This window comes from Gavia stellata, chromosome 20 (genome assembly GCF_030936135.1).
Source record: "Gavia stellata isolate bGavSte3 chromosome 20, bGavSte3.hap2, whole genome shotgun sequence".
NCBI classification, from domain to species: Eukaryota; Metazoa; Chordata; class Aves; order Gaviiformes; family Gaviidae; genus Gavia; species Gavia stellata.
The window spans coordinates 1,571,066-1,596,531 of record NC_082613.1 but is presented as its reverse complement, the minus strand read 5'-3'; the positions used below and the strand labels follow the sequence as shown (position 1 = coordinate 1,596,531).

General features: G+C 61.8%; 1 protein-coding gene and 1 long non-coding RNA gene across 2 annotated transcripts; one reads left to right on the top strand and one right to left on the bottom strand.

The window, feature by feature from the left end:
* Positions 1 to 270: 270 nt before the first annotated feature.
* On the bottom strand, positions 271 to 11,726 carry LOC132318719 (tyrosine-protein phosphatase non-receptor type substrate 1-like). Its single transcript, XM_059827186.1, has 8 exons — positions 11,654 to 11,726; positions 4,737 to 5,090; positions 4,187 to 4,501; positions 3,710 to 4,054; positions 3,340 to 3,441; positions 2,878 to 2,899; positions 2,431 to 2,470; positions 271 to 1,708 (listed from the first exon to the last, which is right to left on the bottom strand). The coding sequence occupies exons 1-8, from the start codon at positions 11,724 to 11,726 to the stop codon at positions 1,454 to 1,456; spliced, it is 1,506 nt and encodes a 501-aa protein (XP_059683169.1). The 3' UTR covers positions 271 to 1,453.
* Positions 11,376 to 22,021, top strand: LOC132318720 (uncharacterized). The gene is made up of 3 exons (XR_009484362.1): positions 11,376 to 11,528; positions 20,173 to 20,311; positions 21,160 to 22,021. It is a non-coding gene; the product is annotated as an uncharacterized LOC132318720 (long non-coding RNA).
* Positions 22,022 to 25,466: the final 3,445 nt, after the last annotated feature.

The following is a 25,466-nucleotide window of genomic DNA, read 5'->3' as shown; positions in this document are numbered from 1 at the left end:
CACCACAGCCCCCATCCCAGCATCACCCCTCTTCCTCTGCACCACACTGAAGGGACTGTGCAGGATGAGGGCCCCTCCCAGGGCTGCCGGACATGCTGACCCCCCCACCCCACCACGCACCCCCAGTGCAGGTGACAAGGTGACCACCCTGAGCACGGGAGATGCTGATGTGCAGGAGCAGCACAGGACTTTTCACTTTTATTATAAAAATATCTTGCAAGCAAAAAGAAAAAAAAAATAGTCTGTACAAGCCATCACATTGTTCTCAAAGCAGCCCCGGCCCCCCCCGGGTGGCCAGCCCCACGCGTGCCCGCTGCTCCAAGGCCACCCGGGTGCTGCAGGAGCCAAGGCAAGGTGCTGGCCCCGTGCGGTGTCCCGGGGAGGGGGCACATGGAAGACACTTGTCCCCGGGGGTGGGCTGGGGGGAGCCTGCCTGACCCCCAGGGCAGAGCTGGGGGGGCACAGAAGTCTCTTTAAACTCTACGGCGTTTAGGGGTCCTTACCGAGGCCTCCGTCTTAATTTTGCACATCTTATTCTAGTGTTAAGTACACAGCAGTACACCCACGTACAACACGAAACATCGGGGTTTAGCTCTAAAAATTAACAGTTACATGTCAAACAGTCAAAACATGTTACACGGTACCTGCGGGGAGCTCCCGGGGGGAGCCAGGCTGGCAGGGGCACCCGCAGCCCGGCCGGCACGGAGCTGCACGCTTTGTACAAGCTTGGGGCAGCGCTGGTGGGTCCCGGTGCGGGGCAAGGCTGTGCAGAGGAAGATGAGGAGGAGGATGCTCGTACCTGGAGCCTCCCCGGGCAGCAGGGCAGGGGAGAGCCCGCAGCAGGGGAGCTCGGCTCACCGGCCGTCCCAGCCTCATTGGCCTTGGTGCGAGACCGAGGTCCCGCAGAAGGGACACTTGGGAAGAGAGAGGCGGACACGTGGGTCCTTCCTTTAAAGCCAGAGTTTGTTTTCCAGGTGCCGGCAGCAGAAAGCCCCAGAAGGCAGCACAGGGGCCCTGGCTGGTCCCTGCGGGGTCGGGGCAGCTGGGGGAAGCCGGGCGAGCCTGGCCGGGCAGTGGCATCCCCATGGGAGCTGGCATGGAGGCACTGTCCCCGTCCTCTCCGCCCAGCTGGAGATTCCTGAGGAGCCGCTGCTCCGATGGCTTAACCAGCTTGCGGGCAAACCCGGCACGCTGAGGCTAAGCGGCCCCCGTGGCTGTGGGAAGATCCCAAAGGGATGGAGCCAGCAGCCCTGGGACCAAGCTGCCCCCAAAAATCAGGTGTCTGTGGATGGGAGCCGGCCTCCACAGTGCTGCAGGCTCCATTTCCACCCCGAAACACAGGTACCACAGCACATCTTTGTGTCGCTCTCAGTGCTTCCAAGAAAATCCTCCCGGGGAGGAGCAGAGCAGCTCCCCATGGGGCGGGGGCTCCCGGCAGCCGCTGCAGCCCTGCTCACTTCCTCGGGATCTGGACACTGGCATACTCGGAGCCGGCCTCCTCGGGGCACGGGGCCGGCCGCCTGGGCGCCTTGCTGAGGTGCACCATGTCCAGGTCGGCGTAGGTGAGGTTGTCGTCGCTGGCGGGCGCCTGGCTGGTCTGGATGCAGGCGTACTCCGACTGCTGGCTCATCTCCACCATCCGCCGGACGGCCTTTCTCTCTCTGTCGAAGTTCAGGTCTGCGTAGGTCAGGTTGTTGGGGTCGGATTCCTGCGCGAGACACCAAGAGTTCCTCCTCTGGGAGGACGAGCGGGGAGCCCCCCGTGCCCACCCTGTGCCCCAACCCAAAGCCCCACGCTGAAGTCAATCCCGCTGCAGCTCAACCCGGGACAGCTCGGTCTCTGCTTGTGCAGGGGGAACGATGCCAGCAGCCGGCTGGGACGATCCAGCAGCAATGCTTTACCCCATGCTACATCTTCAAATCGCCATCCACCACTGCCAGGCTTCAGAGCCACCACCGCTATTCAAGAGCCACCACTGCAGCCACCCCATCCTGGTAGGGACAGGCAGGAGCCCACCTGCCCAGCGATGCCCACGCAGGAGCTGGCAGAGGCTGGGTGGGACGGACAGATTGCTGCTGATCACGACTTTGTCTGTAACCACATCACCAAATGCAAAATAACTCCACAAATAGCCTGGCTGGCTATCGCACAGCTGGTTCTCCAGGCAGCACAAACCCAGACTTTCCTGGGAGGAGGAGGAGGAAAGAGGGCGAAGGCAGAAAAGATGCTGGGAAGTGGCTACCCCATCCCTGGAACAGCTTCTCCTCCCTCTCCCACCACAGTGTGGAGACACTGAGATGTTTCACAGGGGAACCACCACCCTCCACTGGAGACACTGAGATGTTTCATGCAGGAGCCACCACCACCGCTCCCACATCTGGTGCCTCCCGGCTGCTCTCCCTCCCCGGGTCCCGGGGCTGAGCGACACACCTGCGTCGTGGCCTCGCTGCTCTTCTCCGGCTCATGTAACCTGAAAGGGGGAAGAAAACAAGTCAGATGGAGTGCCCTGTTGCCTCCTCCCTAGTGATGGAGCAGCTGGGGGGGGTAAGATGCAAAACAAGGTCCTTGCAGCAGCCCTGAGCAGGATGAGTCCTCACCAAACGAGCACTTGCTCACGTGCTGGTCCAGCCACATCTCTGCAGGCTCCCACCCACTTGTTCAGCCTCACCAAAAGCCAAACATTTGGGTACAAGATCACCGTGGGGGCAGAACCACAACGGGGAGACCGGCAGAGCCTGCACTCCTGCCTTCCCTTTCACAACAAGCGTTTGGGGATCCACCTGCATCCCGATCCCAAGGGACCGTGTTTGTGGGCTGGAGGTGTCCAGCTCAGAGTGCCCGCGGGTTACTCAGTGACTAGAGGAGATCATCGCTTACCTAGCAGATGGCGAGCTTTTACCTGCCGGAAGAGAAATAGTTTAGGAAAGAAATAGTTCAGGAAACAACATAACCCCGCCGGCTTCCCCGGGGAACGCGAGCCCACATGCAGAGACTGCGGCGAGAGCCGATACACGTCTCTTCCCAGAGGCAAATGGCTGCAGTTTTCTGGAGTTTCACTCCACTGACTGCAGGACTGTTCCTGGCAGAGGGCAGGAGGTGCGGGGAGGTGTCAGACCTTTTAGGTACAAGGAATAATGAGCACATTTGACCCTGCTCCTGGCCGGTACTGGCAGCAGGCAGAGCTTTCCCTGCAGCCTGCGAACAACCTGGAGAGCTCTGCTCTGTCCTCCCCTTTGGGCGGGAGCCACAGCCGCAAATTCAGCGTCCAAGCACTGATGCTCAAGAGGGAGAAGGGGGTCAGGAGCAGATGCTTCCTTGCCGTGCACATGGTTTCCTTACCCTTGCTCTGCTTTGCCCGGATGAGGTAAAGAATTGCAGCCACCAGCAGCGCCAGCACAGTGCAGACCACTCCCACCACGCTATAGATGAGGAGCGAATTATCTGAAACGTGAATGAAAAAGGTCACCACAGGCCTGAAAACGCTGGTACCCACCAAGTCGCCGCAGCCTTACAGCTGGGGTTGGCCTGGTGACACCTGAAGCGCTGAGGACAACAGCTCCATACCTGCCAGCATCACACCCCCCCACCCCGATACGGAGACTGTGTCCTTGAACCTGATTCTGATGGGACTTTGAGCCTTCTCAGGGGGGTGACATCTTACAGCCTCCCCGGCAGGGACTGCATCCCAGCAGCTCTCACGCACCGATACCTGTCTGCAACCTGTCAGTCATTTTCTTCTCAGCTGGGGTGGTGATCCACAGGGTGGTTGACCTGTCGACGGGGTCCTGGGCATCGTGCACCACCCGGCAGGTGAACACGGACCTGTTCTTCTCCTCCGTCGCTTGGACCTCCACCAGGCTCCTCAGCGCAAACAAGCCCTGCTGCATCTTCACCGGCCCAGAGATGTTCTCCGCCTTCATCTCCGTCCCGTTCTCCAGCCAGGTGACGGCCACCTCTCCCGGGTAAAACCCCTCCACGTGGCAGGTGAAGTTCACGGTCTTGTTCACCTCAACGGGACTCGGCGGGTCAGGGACCACACGGACTCTGGGGGGGACTGGGAAGAGAGGCAGCGCCTGCTCACAGGGTCCCCCAGCTCCGCTGCCCGTGCAGTGCCCCGTCCCTGCCTCAGGACCCCCAGCCCACGGGAGCTGGACACCCCGAGCCCCAGTCCCCCCCCAGCCCTCACCTCGCAGGACGCTGCTGAGCTGGTACATCCCCCTCAGCGGGGCTGTCAGCGTGGGGTGCTGCACCTCGCAGATGAGCTGCGAGTGGACATCGTCCTCCTGCAGCATCATTGTCACGGTGCTGGACATGTTGTAGGAGGATTTCATCCACTCCGGGGTGATCTGGGGCTGCTGAGCCGAGACCGGGGCACTGTTCTTGAGCCATTTCACGCTGATGTCTTTGGGGAAGAACCCTCCGGCCGTGCAGGTGAAAGGCACCGATTGCCCCGGCCCCACTCTGCGGCCGGGCCCGGACACAACTGGGGTCGTGGGTTTGGCTGCGGGGAGAAGCGTGGGGCCGTCAGACCGGGCTCTGCCACCTCCGCCCGGCCCCGGGGCTGCAGGGAGTGGGGTCTCCCACGGGGCACCCGGGGACAGCTCACGGGACCCTCTCCTGGGGCCGGCCCCCGAGCCCCTTCCCCGTCCCCGCTCACCCCGAGTGGAGCCCACCGGGCTGGGATGGGCTGGGATGGGCCCCCGGCAGGGCTGGTTCCCACTGGGAGCCCCACTCACCACGGACAGACACCTCTGTGCCATTTCCCCGCAGAAACACCTCATAACCAAGCAGTGATTTGCGGAACTTCACGCAGTAATAGGTGCCGGCATCCTCGGGGTGAACATCCCTGATGCGGATGGTGAAGTCTGTGTCGGACCCCTCCACTGCCCTCATCACACGAGTGAAGGAGCCCGTCTGGCCGTAAACAGTCTCGTTCCCACTGCCCCAGCCCTTCAGCCACTTCACGGCACCAACGGGACCGCCTTGCGATGTAGTGCAGTTCAGGGTGAGCGTCTCCCCCGCCATCACCGACACCTTGTCCTGGGGCTGCCGCAGCTCGAAGTCCTGACCCGGCCGGGGGGCACCCGCACCTGGGGAAAGAAACAGAGCGGGTCTCATCCAGCCCCGCACAGCCGGCCCAGCTCCCCGCCTGCCCTCCGCGGCCACGGGAGGGGTTGCGCACACAGCTCTGGTTATCAGCGACCACGGGTGACAGGGCTGTGCCAGCACCGGGGAGCTGCTGCGGTTACAGCAGCGGGCACAGACCTCTGCCCGCAGGTCTCGGCAGCAGAGCCGGCCAAAGCTTTGCTAGATGACCGCACGCCATGCTCTGTACAGCTAAAACATCGAGCAAACCCCAGCTGCCTGCACCAGCCCGCACGCCGTGCTCCCTCCTGTGACCGCTTGGCTTTGTCAGCCGGGAGGAAACCAGGGCACAAAATACAAGGCTCTCCAAAAAGCAAGCTCCCCTCACAGCTGCAGATGCACACCCCGTTTTCTGCACTGGATCTCTCCCATTTCTGCATCGAATCCAAGCCCCGATTCATTCCAGTGGAGCACAGCCACTAGCCGAAGCCGGTGCCAGTCAGGCAGAGGCCACTCCTGCCTGTCACCGACAGGAGAGCAGTCTTCTTCGAAGCGTCTCAGTAACGAGGCTCCCTAATCCAGCCGACCATGTCGTACCTTGCTGCACAAACAGAAAGCAGCCGTCCCAAGTGCCCCCTCACCTCCGCACCCATGGGTGCTGACACACCGTCCCGCATGCGCAGTCAGGCAGGGAGAAACTCCAGAGGTCTCCAGGAAAATGGCAGGGGCTCCACTCTCCCTGCGGGCAGGCACTAACGGAATCCACCCTGGGGGGATCGGCAGCCAGAGCCGGCAGGGACAGGGGTTCCAAGCTCGCTGCCGTGCAGGTGCGATGCACCAGGAGCCGGCCGGCTCAGCCCCGCGGGAACCAGCGATGCCGCTGTTCCCTGCTCCCCAAAAACAACTGGAGCAGAGACAGCCACCCCGTAGCCTACACGGCTCCTCGAGGGGTTAATTTTGGCAACGCTTGCCATCCAATATAGTTATTGCGACTGAATTGAATGAGATTTCAATACAGGTCATTGCTTAAAGGAACATTTTTAAGCAACGTGGGAGAGAGGTGGGAGAACCACTTAAATCCGCCTGCTGCTGACAGGGGCCGGGTACTGTCGAGCGCTGCAATCCCGGAGCTGGGAAGCGGCATGCAGAACCGGTGTCACGGTCACGCGGAGACCATCGTGTTCGAGCGGGCAACTCCTGCTGCAGCTGAGCCGCATTGGGAGCGTACGGACCAGCCGTCCTGGCTGGAGGGCTGCAGCTGCACCCCACATCTTTTGCACCAGAAAAACCCAGGGCAGCAACAAGACCGGGCTTGGTACCCCCACAGCCATCCCCAGGATGGGACAAAATCCTTGGCTGGACGGAGGACAAGCTGCTCTGACCCCTCCAGGCCACGGCTGGCTCCCACAGAGCCTGGAGAGGATTTTTAGCAGCTCTTAATCCCTTCTGACTTCCAGCAGTATTCAAGGTACCCACAGACCTTCCCCCTGCCTGCGCAGTGACTCGATCAATGACCAGAGTTACCAGGAGCACAGTTTCTCCAGAGTCCTCTCAAGTTAAAGGCTTTTTGCCCAGGGCATTAGTCCGCTGCATCCCCAGCACAGGCTGATGCTCGTAGGCGAAAGCTTCAGCCCTTGGTGTTTCCCTTCAAAGCCACGTCAAGGCTAACACGGTAGCAGCACTCGACACCGAGACGAGTTTGTCCCGAAGACAAGCACGGAGGGACAGGAGCCTGGTTTGTGTCACATCCGAGTGGGTCATACAGGCTGAGCCTCGGTCTTCTGCCTGAGCAACAGCGGTCTGGGTTTCCGCAAGGTGAGCCGGTGTTTCTCAGGTGACGCCCCAGTCCGGGGGAGCAGCCCCAGAGCAGAGCCCCTGCCCTCAAGTGGGGGCTTGTGCACCCCACGTGCAGAGCACGGCGCTGAGGCAGGGCACGCACAGCCGGCTCCGCTGCTGCGGCATCTCATGTCGCCTGCTGCCCCCGAAACTTTCGCAGGAGGTGGTTGAGAAATGCGTAGAGGAAGTTTGAAAGCACAGAAGCATCATCTGCCTCTCGTCCTCCGCCTCTTAACAAGCCCCCGCATGGGGACGTGACGCAGGCGGGGGACCGGGCTGCTCTGGGCGCAGGGACCAGCACCCCCAGCCACCCACCGCACGCCCCCCCCGGGCCCTTCGCACGCCCAGGGTGGCCGCGTTGCCAACCGCTCGCTCCACCAAGTTGGACAAACAGAGCCCGCGTGGCCTCACCACTCGTTAGCGGGTGGCATTGCAACGCAGCAAGGACCACGGGAAGCGGGGGGCCGGGCACCAGGCCCCCTCCCTGCCGCAGGGGCTCTGTACCCCATGACAAACATGTTGCTCACTGCCCCCCTCTGTAATCCTCATAAAAGAGACTTCTGCGGGGTGGTGACCCCCCACGTCCCCTCCAGGATCCCCCGTGCCAGGGAGAGCTGCCCTGCTCGGAGGGGCCAGCGCTGCCCCGCACAGCCCAGCGCCTCCTCTTCATCCTCCCTCGCTCCATCTGTCCATCTCCCCAAGCCATGTGCTGTGCCGGAGGGGAGAGCGCCAGAGGAAGCGCCTGGTTTGGGGTCCCGGAGCTGACCCCAACACCGGAGCGCGGTGGGGGCGAGCGGCACGGGCATTGCTCGACCCCGAAGCACGTCTCTTCGTTGCAGCGATGGGGTCTCGGAGCAACATCCACAAAAGCAGCGGGCAGTCAAACTGACCGTGGCCGGGCTGTAGCTCACCGCAGCCTCGGCACAAGGCTCCCGCCTTCCTGCGGTCACGGGGATTTACCTTTGTAAGCAGCAAGGCCGCCTCTCCGAGAGCCCACGTTTGCAGCCGGGCTGCCGATGGTCTGCGTGCATCCCGCACCGCCGAGCACACATCACCTCCTCGCCGGGCAGCGGCGTGCGAGTGCCCTGCCTGCTCTCTGCGCCGAGGGATTTGCAGGCAGGGCGCGTGCTGTTGTCCAGTGACAGGCTGCCGGAGATGCTGTTGCAGCAGGGCCGTCGCTGCACAGGGCTTTTCTGACAGTGCTGCTGCTCCCAGAGCGGCCGGGGAACAAAGGGCTTTGCGCTGCCGGCAGTGTCGCCTGCCAGGAGGCTTCGCTGGCAGCTCTCGGTCATTGCAGAAAACACTGCGTGGCTCTAGGTAGCCTCCCAGATAGGACCAAAACATGGCTTTTGGGTATTTTTCCATGTGTTCTGCTGTGAGCCACCATGCTAGTTGAGAGACTTTCACACACAGCTCTGCTCTGCTGGTGCTCTTCAGATCACCCCATTCGGGGTTTGCAGGAGATCCATCATAGCCGAGCCTCAGCCACGACACGCCACGTTAACACCACGCTGCCTTAACGAGACCCACTCACACCTCCCAGGTGAGGAGCACGAGTCCCATCAGACCACCCAGCCTCTCCGCCTGCCCACTCTGGACCCAACAGCCCTACACCAGGACCAACCTGACCCGCCACGTGCTCAGAAACACCTTCAAGCTCCAGCAGCAGCGTGCTGCCCCAGCCCCCCTGTGATGGGAGAACACAAAGGGGAAGTTGATAGAAAACCCAGAACATGCAAGTTAGAAAATGCAAAGTTCCTACTGAAGCTTCTCTCCTCCCTTCCCCCTGAAGGCAGCTTCTCCTTGCACCCAGAAGAAGATGTCTCTCCTTCCCCTTTCTGGACACTCGCCCCGAGGAGCGGCAGGGCCAGGAGCCCGGCCGAGCCCCCTCCCAGCAGGTATTTGCCAGCAGCGTGTGCGAGCCCCATACGCTCACAACGTGCTTGCGCACCAGGAGCGGGACGCAGGGGGGACTTCATGCTGCAAACGCATGGGACGCACCGCGATTTCTCACCGCAAGCACCGGTTCAGTGCAAACCGGCTCCCCACCTGCACATTCACAGTGCCACCTGATGACACTATTTTCTTAGACTTCGATTTCAAACCACCTAGAGTCAGAGCGCAATCCTTTCGCCACCAAGATCAAGGGGAGTTTAGGTGCTCTGACCCTGTAATCTGCTCTATCCTACGCTCCAAAATTAGCAAAGAGTTTTAGAGCCCTGAAAATCACCACCTGACAGCTCCCACGTAGGTGGGAGCACCCTCGCAACATGGACTCGGAGCACTTCCAGCCTGGAGAAGAGGCACGAGCACAGGCGTCGTGCTGCGCCTGGTCTGGCAGAGCCTCCCTCCCGTTACTCGGTTTAATTTGAGAGCAAAATAATCCCCGGCTCTCCCGCTGCGGTGCAAGTTTTCCGTCTTGGTGACACATTTTTTTTCTGTATTCCACCTTTTGAAGTATTTGATACCGAACAGATTGCAAGAGGCCAGGGTTTAATTCAGGAGAGGCTGCTTGGATGCTTCTTGATAAAAATAGATTTTTTTTTCCCCTTCTGAAGGAGCCGGGTAAGGAGCTCCGGGATGGCGAGGGGAGGGCTGCGCGCTCCAGAAGCGACGTGCAGCTGGTCACCGGCATCCGGAGCCCCACAGTCACTCGCTGAAGGAAGGGGCTGACTGGCAAGAGAAGCCCCAAAATAATCCTGCTGGAATTTCACCTGCAGCGGGGGAAACTAACAGGTGCTGCCTATAAAAAGGGCCTGGAATCTGCAGTTCGGGGAAGACGAGAAGAGAGACCCGGGGGTAGCCGTCGAGCACGATGCAGATCCCAGAGCGGCGCAGGGACGGTTATAGTAAAGGCTGTATTTCACATACGTGACATCAGAGGAAGCCTCGGATGACACGCAGGCACCATTTGCGAGCTTCCCTCCTTCAGCGTTAGCAGAAATTCAGCTTGAAAGCCAGAGCCCCACCACCAAACAGATCTCCTCTTTAGAGGAGGCTCTGGGAAGCGCAGCTGCACCCCTCCGTTGAGAAACGCCTGCACGGGGCGCAGATTTTGCAACGGGGCTTTGCAGTTCGGCTGCCCAGTGTCTCGCTCCTCTTTGCCTTACTGGAAGATCTCTTGTAGGACCTTCCCTTTTCTCCTTTCCTTCTGCAGAAGCGCTGTCAGAGCGGCCGCCCTCCGGCAGCGGGAGCCTGGGCCAGCTCTTCTGGAGTTCAGGCTTAGTTTGAGCCGTGGCCCAGGAGGGTTCATCTCTCCACCGCAGGGAAAAAACAGTCTGCATGCTCGCACCTGGAAGCAGGGACACAAACCACCTCGCAATCCAGGGCTTTCTGCCCCAGGATGGTTCTTTTCCTATGGCTGCCTTGGAAAAACGGGGTTTTTACTCCAAGGCCACGTTTCATTAAACTCAAGAGCTTTGCTCAGCCATTCTTCCGTGGCAGGAAATCGCAGCGGTTCACTGAGAAGCTGCGCTCGCCGCCAAAGCCTTCTTGGCTTCCAGCAACCGGGAGTTTTCAGCTTGGGGCCAACACTTCTCAGTTGTGATCAGGCAACTCAAAGCAAGGAGTGTTGTGCTGAAAGCATTTGCTTTCTGCTCAAGTTTGCGCTCAACTCTCTGCCCAAGTAAAGCTTCGACAGTAAATATTTCCGACGGGCCTGGGAGAACGTGGTCTTCCCCCATGTGGGACGGCATTTCACTCGTGCGCAAGCCTGGGCTGGGCTATTTGCAGTGGGATCCGTCCGTGAAATTTGGACAGACCAGGCAAAAAGCTCAGCAGCAAGATGCTCCTGAAGGTGCATTGCTATTGCCCCAGAAGGTCTGCACAAAAAGCCCCGTCCCTCCCTGGAGGCGCAGACAGTGCCGAGCAGGAAAGAGCGCGATTCCTTTGCAGTATCACCCGAGATGAACAGCACCGAAACGAAACATCCTAGAAAGGAAACGTCCTTGAAAGCAGCGGCTGCCACAGGGCTTCGTTCCTGGTGGGGCGAGAAACTTCCCATCGCCAGCGAGGGAAGGTAAACAGCCGGGGAGCAGCGCACGCTCCCATCATCCCTTCCCACGCTGCATCCCCAAGCTTTTGTAAGGGGCCGGTGGAGCCACAAGCCCTGGGGAGGGTGGGGGCACCCGGGGGGCCCGAGGTGGCCCCGGGCCAGTGCTCGCAGCAGGGCTGGGTGGCGCAAGGTGCCTGGGAGAATGGTGCAATCCCACCGCTTCGGTGCTCGGAAGCTGGATAGAGCAACAAGAACCGCATACCGCCGGGGGTAAAGCAGGGGGATAGCAAGAACAACAAGTTCCCGGCGGAAGAGGCAGGCTGCCCTCGCCGGAGCCTCCCCTTGCCCGCTCTGCCATCCTCCCCACCTCCGGGCAGCCTCCGAGTGGGAATTTCGGCTGCTTGCGGAGATTTGCCTCTCACATAGCTGGCAGGGGGTGCTAGCAAATGGGTGGAAACAACAAGCCTCTTCATGTCCCTGCCTAATTCCCTCGCCTCGCTGGAAAGGGGAACGTCTTCCTTGAAGTTTGCTTCCAGAGGAGCAGCCGAGCCAGGGCCCTGCGGCAGCCTCCCGCTCTCCCGCGCCATCGCCGCGCTCGAGGTCATCGACAAAGGTCAAACCCAACGTGCGCAGCCAGGCAGCACCGCACCGGGGACGGGGGGGAGAGCCGAGGACGGGGGGAAAGGGGGGGGGAAAGACGGCAAAGCAGAAGGGAGGAGCAGGAGGGCCGGGGCTTACCTGGCCCGCCGCGCAGGGCGAGCAGCAGCAGGCAGGTCAGCGGCCAGGCAGCGCGGCCGGGGCGCGGCTCCATCGCCGGCGCGTCTGGGCGGCGGAGACGAGAGCGGCTTCGGAGCGCGGCTCCGGCGTCGGGCTCCGCGGAGCGGCAGCTGGAGAAGGAAAGCGCTCTTCTCAGCCCCGAAATGAGGAAGGAGGGCTGGGCTCCCGCCCCCCCGGCTGCGGGCGGAGAGAGCTCACACGCACGGCCCCCCCCCGCCCGCCCCGCCGCCCGCGGGCACTGACCTGGCCGGGCCCCGGGGCTCGGGCTCCGCCGCCGGGCGCTGACGGGGCCCCGGGCGGGCGCATGCCCCGGTGCCGAGCGGAGCCGCGCCTGCCTCCCCGCCGCCGCGCCGCCCCCCCCCGCCGCCGCCGTTGCCTTGGCACCGGGGCGGGATGGGGCCGGCCCCGGCGCGGAGACCCCCGGCCGCGGCTCCGGGCAGCCCCGGTTTAAAGCCGCTTCCCCGGCGGGGATGGAGGGGGGGGAGACAGCACCGCCCGGCCCGGAGCGAACTCGCTTTTGTAAGGTCCTCCCGCTGCGCTGCCGCCTTAAGGTGGGCTGGGGGAGCCCCCGGGCCGGGCTGCGGGGAGCCCCGGGGGCGAAGCGGCTCCCCGGGACAAGGAGGAAGCCCGCCCGGCAGGCAGGACGCGGGGCCGGGCGGAGGAAGCAGCTGGGGCAGAGGAAGGATGGTTCAGTGGCCCCAGCGCTCGCTCAGGGCTGCGAGGGGGGTGACTGGGGTCCCCCCGCTTGCCACAGGCTTCCTGCGCCAGGGCCAGCACAGCCGCCGCTTGCGCAGCACGCAGCCCCGCATCCCTGCGCTGGAGCCGGGGGGAAAGCACAAGGGTGCCGGGGAGGCAGGCGGCCTTGGGGCTCCTGAACAGGCGGGACATTTTGTGCCACCCAAGGGACCGTGCAGGGCCAGCGGCCGAGCCGGGACAGCCCGTGGCAGAGGCACAAGCAGCATTCTGGAGGTGCCACGCGGGCAGGCCAGCTCAGCCCACGGGGTCAGACGGAGCAAGGAGGGGACTCTGGTGCGGCACAGACCGTTGGGAGAGTGGATGGGGAAAGAGAGGAGATACCTGCACCCCACTCTGCAGGGGGTCCTGGGGACATCCCCATGATGCCCCCGCAGCAGGACGGGCCCAGCAGGAGCCCACGGCTGTGGGATGGGGAGAGCCTGAGGCAGCCGTGATGGGAGATGGGCTGAGGGAGGGCACGGAGGAAGAGGGGGGCGTGCGGACACGAACATCCATGGGATGCGTGTCTCCGCACCACCATGCTTCTCCCTGACACAAAGTCCCTCCCAGGGGAGGCACAAGGACGTGTCCTCCGCCATCTGTGCCTGCTGGAGCTTCTCCCACCACCCTTGGGCACTTCAGCAAGGCCAGGACAGGGACCAGCTCCTTCCCCCGTGTCCAGATGGGCACTGTTCACCAGCAGCCAGACACGATGCTGGCAGCTCCCAAAACCACCCCGTTTTCCCCTCCACCTGCCCAGGGATGGGGTATACACGCTGCTGAGCAGGGGTGTCCAGCCCCAGCACAGCCAGGTAGCACCCAGCAGCACCCACCCATGCCACGGCATCCCCAGCAGCGCAGGTCACACCCAACTGCTCTCCCACACAGGGCCGGGCCTCGAGGGCAGCACTAGGTGCTGCGCCAGGGGACCAGCGGCCGGCTCCCTCCTCCCTCTCCAGGCAGTTGCTGGGGCTGTCGGCTTTATTTAGAGCTTCGCACAAACAAACAGCAAAGATATCTGAAGTGACTTGGCACCATCAATCTGCGCACGGCGTCAGCCTGCACGCGTTCCCATCCCCGCCAGCCTCCCCCTCGGCCCCAGCTACGCCCATGTGTTGCATCCAGCCTTAATTTAGCTCACTTTGCTGGGAGCTGGGACCGGCCTCCCCAGGCATCTGCACTGCATCTCCCTCCAGGACCCTCCCCGGGCAGCTGGAGGCTGCACTTGCATACTGCAGCCAGTGCTACTCCTACTGTAAAATTATTTGTGGCCAGCATGGCTCCCGGGGAGCCCAGTGCAGCCGTTGTTTTTATTTCCCCTTTGCACAGCTGGCGAGGGCATGAGGAAGCAGCAGGGAGCCAGAGGAGCTCTCAGGTTTGGCCTTTGGCATATGCAGCGTAGCAATAAATAATGGCTTTGCACAGCAATGGGACATGGGATTAGCAGTGGTTTGTGGAAACCTTGCAGCTACATGGGCGGTACACCCCACCCAGCCAAAGTTTGGGACCAGGCACCCTTGGGGCGAGCGGGTGCCCAGCAAGAGGGAAGGTGCTGGGGACACACCGCAGCCATTCACCGCTGCTTTCCTGGTTATTTTTAAATGGAAGCACAGTTCCTGGAGGCCTGACTGACTTCAGCCCGTCTGGGCTGTTCTCCCGCTCGGCGTTGAAGGTTCAGACAACCTGTTTCGAGGCGATTACAAAGCAGAGACAGCCCGTACGCAAGCAGCCGCCGCAGAGCACTTGGGAAGGAAAGTTAGAGCTTAAAAAAGCTCTGCAAGAGAAGGTACCGCGGCAGAGCAGATGGTGCAGCGTGAGCTTCCCGGGAAGAGCTGCTATTGCTCCCCATTAGGAAGCATATGGGCAGGCTCAGCTGCCTCCCCTCCTGCCCACGGCCCTTCCACTCGGCATCGCAGGGGCCAGCTCGAACACGGGGGGTTTGGAGGATCCACCCCGGGAGGGCAGCCCCTGCCCCGCGGGCTGGCAACAAACCCGGGGGGAGAGGAGCGCTCCGCTCCTTCGCATGCCCGAGACGGAGCGAGCGCCCAGCGTTTCAGGAGACGCAACGGCATCATTAGCAGCTTCCTCCTGCACCAAACACCCACGGCGAGCAGGAGGCTGCTGCGCCGTTTGGCAGGGCGGGCAGCGCTGCCAGACTCCCCGAGCTGCCAGCGGGCAGCCGGGCTGCGCTCGCTTTTGCAGCATCTTGATGCTTCAGCTCCAAACCACTGCTCCTCAGGGATGATTTTGGAGGCTGGGTCTCCCCGGCACCGGGAGCCATGCAGCAGCCGGCGTGGGTGACCGGGACAGCGTTTCAGGAGAGCTTTTCAAGAATAGGTTGATTTTTCACAGCTTTGAGGCACAGTGAGGAACTTGAATCGTGCTGCCAGCACCCTTTCGGGGAAGGCAGATGCTCCGGCTGGTCTGGGGTGGGCTCACCCACCCCTGCAAGTTTGGGTGCTGGAGGGAGGCTGGGCCAGGCAGGGTGCTGGTCCCCTTCCTGGGGCGAAGGCTCCGGCCAGAGCTGCCGCTGGTCCCAGCAGGGACCAGGAGCCCGATGTGCTTTTGCATTTCCCCATTTTCAGCTGGGCAGCTCTGCGTGGGCAGCAGGACCGGCTGCACGAGTGGCTTCCTCCCCAGGAGGAGGTGGGGATCCTTCCCCACACAGGGACCCCCAGCCGGGGCAGCAGCACCCCATCTCTGGGAGGGGCCCAAAAGGACCCTCTTGTCTGAGCCCAGCAGCATCCAAGGGGGGGAATTACAGCCTCGCTAGGGCGATCCCAGCTGAAAGTCTTGCAGCACTGGTTTTGCCCAGACTGCTCTTTCATCCCCTAATTAGCAGCCTGTCTGATCCCCTCCCAGCACCGACAGCCCACGGGGCAGCAGTGGCTCGCTCTGCTGAAGGGGATTCATGGTGATGGAGATATGGTGCCAAACCTGGACCTGTTACCGAGCCACGTTTCACTAGCTATGGAGGTGACTGCAGTTCTTTCCCTGCCCAGGACTTCCCCCTCGGCATCCCCACTCCCCAGCCCCGGACCAGCATGGTACAGTGCAGTGGGAAGGTTACCTATGGCCTGACCAATCGGCCACGTCACACCAGGACACAGCAGCTGTCCCGGAGGGCTTGTGGGCTTAGGTCAGCCTCAAAACCCAAACCAGCAGGGAAAGCTTAGAGATAAACATAAGAAAACCACCAATACTTCGGACATCAGCCTAGAAAACGCCTTAAAACCAGCATCCAGCAGTGCTGTTTTGGGGCCATGGTTGCAGAACTGTGCCCAAGCACCAGCAAGTAGCCAGCACCTGAGGGAGCCCTCCATTATAAACCCAATTAACACATCACACATCCCCTCCAAGGCACTCAGGGTTGCAAGCACTCTGCCCCAGGGAAGCTTGGAGCCTCCCAGTCATATCCTGGCCCAGGCCCAGCCCCAAATACAACCCAGCCCGGTCCCAGCACCCTGAGAGATGCTGCTTTCATAGCTCACCACAACAAAACCAGGTGTGCGACCACATCAGAGCACCGAGCCCAGCCCCAGCACCCGCATTAGGTCTGCTCCAGTGCACACAAGCCAGTGCAGCCTCCCTGCACCAGAGAGCGACACATGCACGGAGCTGTGCACACTCACCCCATCTGTCCTCAGCTCCAAAGCCAAATTTCAAGACCCCTCCAGCCTATGAGCCAGGTGGACACATCCTGCCTCTCCCCACCACCCCTCAGGCTTCAGAGTCAGCACCCTCACAGGGCTTTTAGCTAAGAAAAAAACACACAAATGTCTTCTGAAGTAGGTAGCACCAATTACACTGCTGATATTTAGGGCTTCCAGCACAACAAATGGAGCTTCAGCTTCATTAGGTACCATGCCAATTTAATCCAAGACATCCAGTACAGAAGGAGCTTAAATTAGTTTATCTGATGTTAACTTATAACAAGCAATATGTTAACACAAGGATGGAAAGAAGTGACCTGCAGCCTGTTTGCAAGGAGCAGCACACAGGGGTGGCTGAGCCGGACCACAACCTGGGGAAGGGGTGAAGGCAGCAGGCACCCACAGCAGGAGCACCCCAGCCCTGCAAACACTGATTTAAGAAATCAGGGTGTATATCATACCCGTCTGCTCACCGCATGCTCCTGCCACAGCACCCACCACCATCAACACCTTGCAGCTAGAGATGGGGGCACCCAGCCACCCCTTATGTGGGAGAGGCGCTGGGTGGGGTAATGAGCTGCAGGTGCTTCATTAAGGCTGCGATCGCCAGAAGAAAGGCAGGGCTGGGCTGTGGAGGCTGCTGCACGAGCAGCCTGTGCACGGGCTTTGTCCCTTACCCTTTGGGGTGGCTCACGGGAACTGTCTGTTATTGCTTTGGTTGAGCTTTTATCATGTGATTTAGGGCTGAGCTGAGACATCTCAGGTCCTCGTCTGAGCTCTCAAGCCCCAGCGATGCTGATGGTGCTGGGGGCGAGCAGGGAGGAGGCGCTCCCCGGCACGGGGGGGTTTTCTGAGGCCACCTCCGCGCGCGCCGGCTGGACCCGCTGCCTGTTACTGCAGCCTCCTCGGGGAGCCAGGTTCCTAATTGCAGCCCACTTAATTTTAGAGGCACTTGAGCACTCTGCCAGGATCAGCTGGTCCTCTCCAAGTCCATAAAATAACTTTAATGGAGGACGAGGGAGGGATGCCGGCACTGCCTGCCCCGCACTCGCCTTCGCCGGGGTGGAGTGATGCTCCGAGTGCCCTCATGGCATTCACTCACCGTCGCCATGGGCTTTGGCAGCAGGAGCAGAGCCCAGCCAGCATCAGACCGTCCACCACCACGCACCGAGCAAAAAGAGAAGCGTGTGGGCTGCAGCGGGGACCGTATCCGCACCGCGGCTCGTGCATCCCTGGGCCATGCAATGCTCCCGGGCTGCCCAGTCGGCAGCGGCACCCTGCGGGTGCTGCAAACGGGGTAACTCGGCCAGGCTTCCTTAACGCACGCTTCCGACTGGGGGAATTCCTCCTGGCTGTGTCAGAGCAGGAAAGGTGGTTTATATCCTGTGCCTGGCCCGGAATCGGCCCTGGCTGACCTGGAGGCGATGGGCAGAGGGAGGGGGATTTAGGGTGAAACTGCTGACAGGCTGGGAAGACCCAGCTGTGGGGTCGGCTCGGAAGGATGGGACCTGGCAGGGCCGGCACTTGCTGCCCGGTTAGCTGCTGTGGAATCGCGGAGGGCTGTGATGACCTTTGCTCGCAGGCAGGATCCTGCCCCTTGCTCTGGAGGAGGATTTGCTCGCTGGCTGTGGGTGCAGCGGGTGAGCAAAACCTGAGCAGTCCCACGCTGCAGCCTCCTGGGTCCGCAGCACGTGCACAGCGCAGGGATGGGGACCAGGGCGCGAGGCGGCTCCCCCCCAGGGCAGCTCACTGAGGGGCACAGGGTGGCCCCAATCCTGCACCCCTTGTGCCAGCGGTTGAAAAGCTCAGGGGCTGTGGGGATACCCGCACTGGCTGGGGGGCACAGCCGGGGCTCACCCCAGCTGCCGTGGGCTCCAGAGCTGCAGAGCGGTGCCTGCCCTGGGACCCTTCCCCACCCCGGGCTGGGCATGGAAGGGATGCTCAGCCCCCGGAGCGGTGGTGCTGTGGAGGAGAAAGTGGCGGGGAGGGCAGGCAGGGGCAGCCAGGATGCTCCAGCCACGCAGGGGACATTTCAGAGCTGTATGTTAATTGTTGATGGGCTCCTGGGAGCTGTTTGAGCCAAGCCTCCATCCCCGCTCCGGAGGGGGATGCTCCGCGCCGCGCTGGCCCATGGGGACGTGGTGACAGTACCGGTACCCAGATCCCCATGACGCACAGGCAGCCCCCCCAGCCCACAGCCAGATTTATGTACCGGGGGCTAATGCTAATGGGAGATCTTGTCACGCTGATGCCAGACAAATTTACTTTGCCCTCTCGAGCCCCGGCAGCTGTGGCTCTCCCCAACAGGCCAGGTCCCTGCCAGAGCTGCTGGTGGTTCCCCACATCAGGTGCAGCCCAGAACTCCTCCGGCTGCACCGTGCTCTTAAATTGGGGGCTGCCAGTGCCATGCCCAGCCAGGGACCGTGCGCCGAGGGCTCCCGGGGTGCTGCGGGCGGGTGGACAGGGTGCAGGCTGTGAGAATGCACATGGGAACAGTGGGTGCCTTTGAGCCTACAGCCCCACGGAGCGATGCTAGAGAAGACCTTGGTCTCCCCTTGGCGGTGCTGCTAGAACGGTGGTGGGGTGAGGAGCCTGGCCGAGGGAGGAGCGATATCATCTCAGTTTTCTTCTGCCTTGTTTTTTTCTGCATCCTCTCAAAGTTCTTTGTTGATTGCAAATTGTTATCATGAAAGCGCATCCAACGCTGCAATAGCAGATAATGCTCCACGCACTCGCAGGCATGGCTGCTGTAACTCATTGCAGGCTGGGCTGCCTGATAAAGTCCCGTGGCAGCTGCAGATGAAAATAAAAATGCTAACGCGGGGGGATTTATCATGTTAAGCTATCTCAGCCCATTGCTTCCTGCTCGTCAGAGCTCTCGCTGGAGGCACCGGGACGGTTGGGGGACTTTGAAACCCAGGCTTGGCGGGGGGATTTGTGCTGGTGGACCTTGCCCGGCCAGGTGCTCGCACCTCCGGAGCCGGGGAGATGCCCCAGTGGAGGGCTGAGCCGGGGCGCATGGGGTGCGGGAGACCCAGTATAACCCCACGTCACCCCTTACCAAGTGTTATTAATGAGGGTGCCGAGAGGTAACAGTGTGGCTGGCAGCGAGGGCTTTTAGCGGGTTTATTTGCGAAAGTGCCGTATCTGACGCATCGCGGTGGAAATGGCAATTGCACGGCGGCTGGGATGCAGGGGGGATGCGCCCGCCGAAACGGCCGGACTCAGCCCTGGAGGGGGGGTGCTGCTGTCTTGACCAGCCCCAGCGTCGTCCCCAGCCCTGACATGGGGCTCTCCCTGCGGTGGCCGTCCCCACGCTGTCCCCACAGCAGCCTCACAGCTCGGGGGCCATGTGATGGAGCTCGGGGCTGTTTGCTTTGGCCCCGTTGGGACCGGGCACATCCATGCGGCCTGACCCAGCATTCCCAGCTCTGCAGGGCCGGGGCCATGCTGCTCCTGCTGCTGGGAGCTCGAGGAAAATGCTTCTGCAAGGGGTTTGTGTTGTTTTCTCTTTTGGTTTCTTTTTTTTTGGAAGTTGAAGGGCAACAAAAAGCACAAGGATTAATTCCAGGTCTGCAAGATCGACCGTGCTCGTGGTGACTGCATCGGTCCCAAGGGTCTGGCCTGGCCCCGATAAGGAGCTGCAAATCAGAGCTGCGAAATGCTGCCATCCTGCCCCGGAGCTCGACCTGCCGGAGCCACAGAGGGGGATCAGGGATTTAGAGGGTCTGTGTGATGTCTAACAGGTTTAGAAAATATTGCTCGGGATTATCTACTAGCAGTGGTGACCAGAGACGTCTGAGCCGAGACACACATTGGCACCAGCTGATGTCTGCTGAGGGGTGTGCGTGCACATGGGAAGCCTGTTCTGCGTGTGCGTGCATGCGTGTGCATGTGTGTACACACACGTGCATGCACGTGCAGCAGTGACAGCTCTGGGACGGGGCTGTAGGTGCGAATGGGGCTGCTGACCCAGTGGCACTGCGGGGTCTGAGCCGTGCATGGCCCCCGGCAGCTGCCAGCCCCGTGCTGGGTTTCGGGTGCCAGGAGGGAACCCGGAGATCCGGCGGTAAAGCATCGTCCCTACAACAGGCACGAGGAACAGCCTTCGTTGCGCTGCAGCCCTTTGACAGCAGCTCCTGACCGCCAGCATTAATGATATCCACCCAATTAGCCGCTGCGAGCTCTGCCTAGCCCGAAGGATTAGCAAACGAAATCATCAACCCAAGGCGTAAGTGGTTAACACTGATAATTAGTCATCGTGTGAATCCTAACCCAAACACTAACCCGGGCGCAGGCAGCCGGCCGTGGCAGCGCTGCGGGCAGGGGGGTGCTCTTCCCCCCCGGCCGGGGTCCCCCTCGGCTCCTGGAGACGGGAGCTGTTTACGGAGAATTTGCCGGGCTCGGGGATACGTTATTTTTACACGTTGCCATAGTTACCGATACCATTACAAAATTAAGCCTGAACCTTGCGGAAGAAATGGATCTGTCAGAAGCAATTATTTTAGCGAGCGTGTTGCTGATCCCGCCGCGCTGCCCACCCCGCAGCCGAGCCCAGCCGGGGCGATGGAGCTCCCCGCCGAAGGCTCTGCAGGGGCCGCATCCTGCTAACGGGCGCGTCGCCGGGCCGAGGCGCCGGGCAGGCTGCCGGAGCACCAGGCTCGCCTGGCTGCACCATGCCGGGAGCCGCTGGCGCCGGCACAGCCCCTCCATGCTGGCAGCACCGTTGGGCATGTCCAGGGCGAACAAAAGCCCAGTGAGAGCGCGCTTTCAGCCCACTCCATGGCTCCCTCCCGCAGCGCCTGCTTTCCCCCTTCTCCTGCTTCTCTAAATATTTTTTCTTTTCCCTGCACTTCTCAGAGGGACGCTTGTGCCAGGCTCAGGGCACTGCCAGCGCCGGGGCCACTGCCAAGTGCAGCCAAGCTTTAAGGCTGCTCCATGCCAGGAGGAGCAGGGAGCGCCGGGGACCCCCGCAGCATCCTGCCCTCGCTGGCTGATGGGGATGCCCTGTGCTCAGGAAGGGGAGCTCCCCAGAGGGTTTCCCCATCCCGAGCAGCAGCCCCCGGCTCTTTTCCCCAGACATAACCCACCGGAGCATCCCCAGGAGCATGTGCAGCTCACTCCAGGCACGATGCACGTGTGGATGTCAGGGGGACCAGGACGACTCCAATGTGCTATCAACAGTTGATCCAACATGAAGAGCCCCGGGCATCCCCAGTGCAGGCAGGACACCCCTCCTGCCCGCCCTGGGACCCTCTCTCAGGCGCCGGCAGGACCAAGCACCGCAGCTAGATCTACCCTCCCCGTGCCAGCTCTGGAGGGCGATTGTCCCTGAGCAATGTCCCGTCAAACACCGAAAGCACAAAGTGAGTCTTTCTTAAGCACTGGATGTTCCTGTTCGTCCCATGGTCCTGGAAATCCCTCTTAAATCATTGCCAGAGTCTTGGCCTCCACGACATCCTGTGGCGAAGGACTGCACGGGCCAACGGAGTGTTGGGCACAAAGGATTTCCTTTGAAATGTGTTTGACATTTTCATTTTCATTGCCTGCCTCCTCTGCCTGCGATAGAAGAGATGGGGAATGGCCGGAGGGCAGCCCCTGATCTGCCCCCATGCCCCCTCAGCTCCAGGGATTTAATGAAAATGAGACCAGGTCGGGCAAAGAGGTTCCCAGTAGCAACAGCTGCAATAGCACAACCTCCTATTAGACACCAGAGAATCCACACAGACAAGCAGCATCCTTCAGGCACCTCCACCTCTCCTTGGCTTAAAGCCCTGGACCGCAGCCTGGGGGTCCCAGTTCACCTCCCCGTGGCTGTAGGGCAGTGCCCGGGAGCCTACCTCCTCCCCGCACACCCCGGGGGGTCCCGCAGGACGCCCCGGTGCCATGGGGCGGCTGTCCCGTAACGTGGCTTTCACTGGGACTGTGCTTGCGGGGCTGGAGAAACTGCTGCTGTGCTGGCAAGAGCCCTCGCTACATCAGGAACCCGGGGGGAGGATGAGGCTGGCAGTGAGGCTGCGGCACTGAAACAGTTCCTATGACAACCCCAAATCCCAGCCCTGTTTATCCCCTTTAATAAAAATCCACAATAACCATGAAACCAGGGAATAAGATTCAATAAGTAAAATGTGAAATAAATCAGGAACAGCGTAAAGCATGTCACCGTTTTACTTCGGCTTCGTTCCTTGCTTTCCAAGGAAAAGCCTGAGAAACGGTGAGCTGCAAAGGGGTGAGCTGGCGGGTTTGGAATTGGTGGGAGCAGGGTCCGGCTGGGCAGCATCCCAGGGCTTCTCCCTCCAGTTCTTTCTCCTGGCAGGAGCGCAGCCCAGGGCAGTCAGCGGGCACAGGCGAGACTCACGTGGCGTTTCTTGGGGACAATCAAAGTGTCCCTGAGACCCTCTCGCCCTTTCCAACCCCCTCAGAGCACCCCAGCTGTTCCTCAAGCTCCTCATGCTGCTCCCCGTCGGTGTCCTGGCACAACATCCCCACGGCATTGCCTGGCCCCATGGCATCCCAGGGTTCCCATGGCATCCCAGGGTTCCCATGGCATCACACAGTCCCCATGGCATCACAGGGTCCTCATGGAATCACGGGGTCCCCATGGCATGACCTGGTTCCCATGGCATCACGGGGTCCCCATGGCATCACTTGGTTCCCATGGCATCACAGGGTTCCCATGGCATCACACAGTCCCCATGGCATCACGGGGTCCCCAGGGCATCACGGGGTCCCCATGGCATCGCCTGATCCCCATGGCATCACAGGGTCTGCATGGCATCACCTGGTCCCCATGGCATTGCCTGGTCCCCATGGCACACGGGGTCCCCATAGTGTCGTGGGGTCCCCATGACATCACCGGTGCCTGTGGGGGCCCTGTGGGGTCCCTGTGGCATCGGATGCTCTTGGACCCATGGCTGTTTGGCTGATGCTGATGAGCAAAGGGACCAGCCTGTCTCTCCCTGGGGATGGGCTCGTGGCCACCACGGTCTCGCAGTGGGAAGGACAGGGATGGGGACAGGGATGGGGACAGAGCAGGAGTGCAAGGGCATCTTGGACGGAGACAGCCACAAACCAGGGTCTTGGCAGCCGCTGGAGGGGACAAGCTGGAGCAATGCTGGCTCCCAGGAGACGCGATGGCCCCTGGGCACCCATCCCTCGGAGAGGCCCCACTGCCAGTGGGGGGGTCTCTGCTTCTCGCCGCGGAGCTGGAGCATCCCGGGGCAGGGCACGAGGCGTTTATCCCTGTCTCTCCCCTTTTCTCCTTGCTCAGCCCTGGCTCCAGCACAAGCTCAGCTTTGTCCCGCTCCCCTGCGAGCGCTGCCAGCCCTCTCCTGTCCCCTGGGACACCAGGGAGACGCCCACATCCCCCTGCTTCAGCCAGCCCCCTGCGCTAGCTGGGACCATGCTCTTCCTCAGCATTAATTAAATCATTGCTCCCCCTCCCCTCGCTGCCGAGGCCAGCCTCCGTCAGTCACGCTCTCCGGACTACTCGCTCTCAGTTATTCCATGTTTTCCATCGAGGCTCATGCTCCCTGCTGGCTCTTGGCACAGCCCATGCCTCCCACGTTGGCTCCCCAGCATGGCACGGAACACTCCACCGCCCTGGCAGGCCCTGCCAGCCCTCTTGCCTTGGCAGCTCCAGGAGCCATTTCCCACCTCCCGGGGCCGGGAGTGGAGCAGATGCTGGGGCAGCGCCCGAGCATCCCCTGGCTCTTCCCTGGCTCCTGCTTTCTGCCTCTCCCCAGGGCGGGGGTCCGCGCAGACTCCCACCGCAGCGCAGCCCAGCTCAGCCCCTCCCCAGCCCTTTTGCTTCGCTTTGCCATCCCACGAGGTCCCGGCACCGGGCTCACACACCACGTGGAGGAAAAGCCCAGCTAAACCCCCCACACCACCCACGCGCCAGGAGCTTCTCGCCATGGCGGGGGCCGCTGCCAAGCCTGTTTGCCAGAACACACCGCCGCGGCCTCATCCGCCCCGCTGCACCCTTGTCCCGGCACGGCACCACCCCGGGGTGTCCGTGTGCGGGGTCCAGCGCTGGGACGCAGCCCAAACCCCGGCTGGAGCTGGCATGTCCCCTCCGTGGCTGGGACACCGAGCCTCTCCCCACTGCCCGTCCAGCCACCGCCTCTGCTCCGCACGGCAGCAACGCCACCTTTGCTCGGCCCCGGCTGCGGGCAGGAGGAGCCCGGCGGGTGCCGGCCCCGGCATCGCCCAGCGCCCACCCCAGCCATGGCAGCTCTCGACCCAGCAGAAGCACCCGCATTTCTCGCTCGAGCACCCAGTGGGTGACTCAGTGGGACGTGACACCCGGCAGCACCAGGAAACCACCACGGATGAGCCGTAAATACCCGACCCCAGCGTCGCCCCGTGCTGCCCCCCAAGCGAGGCGTTGCCCCCCAGGCGAGGTGCTGCCCCCCAAGCGGGGTGCTCCCCGCACGCTCCTACCTTGTGTCCACGCTTGGGCGCTTGTTTGTGCTTTCACTGCCGGCACACCCTGGGCTGGTGGCTTAAAGGATTTTCCTATAATAACCACCAAATCCCTCCCCTGGGCAGTAAGCTGCAGACCTGGGCCCTTTCCTAGGTACAGAGCACTCCACGGTGCTCTGCTCGCTCACTGCTTTGCATATGCTTGTATCAAACTGGATTTCCCCCCACCCCGAGCCAGCCCAGTGCTTAAAAAGCCCTAAATCCCCTTCAATTTCATTTCCCCCTGTCTGCGAGGTCTATCCCCGGTTTCGGTCTCACCCACATATTTTACATACTCCTGCTCTCAATCCTGACGTGAGCTTTCCGCGAGTTTCCGCGTCCTCCCCGCGCAGAGGCTGGGCAACCCGTGTCCCGCTCCGAACGGCTGCTGCCTCGGCCGGGAAATGAGCCACTGCCTGGAGTGGCCGTGGATCCGCTTGGCACCCGGCGCTGCCGGAGGCTTCACCCCGGCACCTCCACGCCACGGCCCCTCGCTGCCGCTGGGGCTGGTGCAGAGGCTGGGGACGGGTGCTGGGGGTGGCGGTGACGGACCCCCCTGCCCTGGCAAACTCCCCCCGCTGCCACCATGCCCACTGGGTGCTGAGTGCCCCCGAGCTGTCCCTGAGAAAGAAATGACCCAACACTGTCCCCAGGGCGCGTGCCCCGGAGCGGGAATGCTTATTCAGTCGTGCAAGTGAATTTCAGTAGTGGTTCCTCCCTCCCCATAACAGTTCTCCCCCCTGGGGAGGATCTCTGCTGGCAGACCAGGCTGCCCTGGGTACCCACGCGCTGCTATTTCACGGTCTTGTTTCACTTCTCTTTTTTGATTTCACAGTAAAAAGTAGATAAAGTTGGAAACCAGCAACTGCAGCAGCTTTCAAGGTTCCAGGCAGCAGCAGCGGCACAAACACCGGGTTTCT

Coding starts and splice junctions, on each gene's coding strand:
- LOC132318719 (XM_059827186.1), bottom strand. CDS start 11,726: ATGGAGCCGCGCCCCGGCCGCGCTGCCTGGCCGCTGACCTGCCTGCTG. Junction 4,055..4,186: donor GCTCAGCAGCGTCCTGCGAG/GTGAGGGCTGGG, acceptor CTCTCTTCCCAG/TCCCCCCCAGAGTCCGTGTG. Junction 1,709..2,430: donor GCAGCGAGGCCACGACGCAG/GTGTGTCGCTCA, acceptor TGTCTCGCGCAG/GAATCCGACCCCAACAACCT.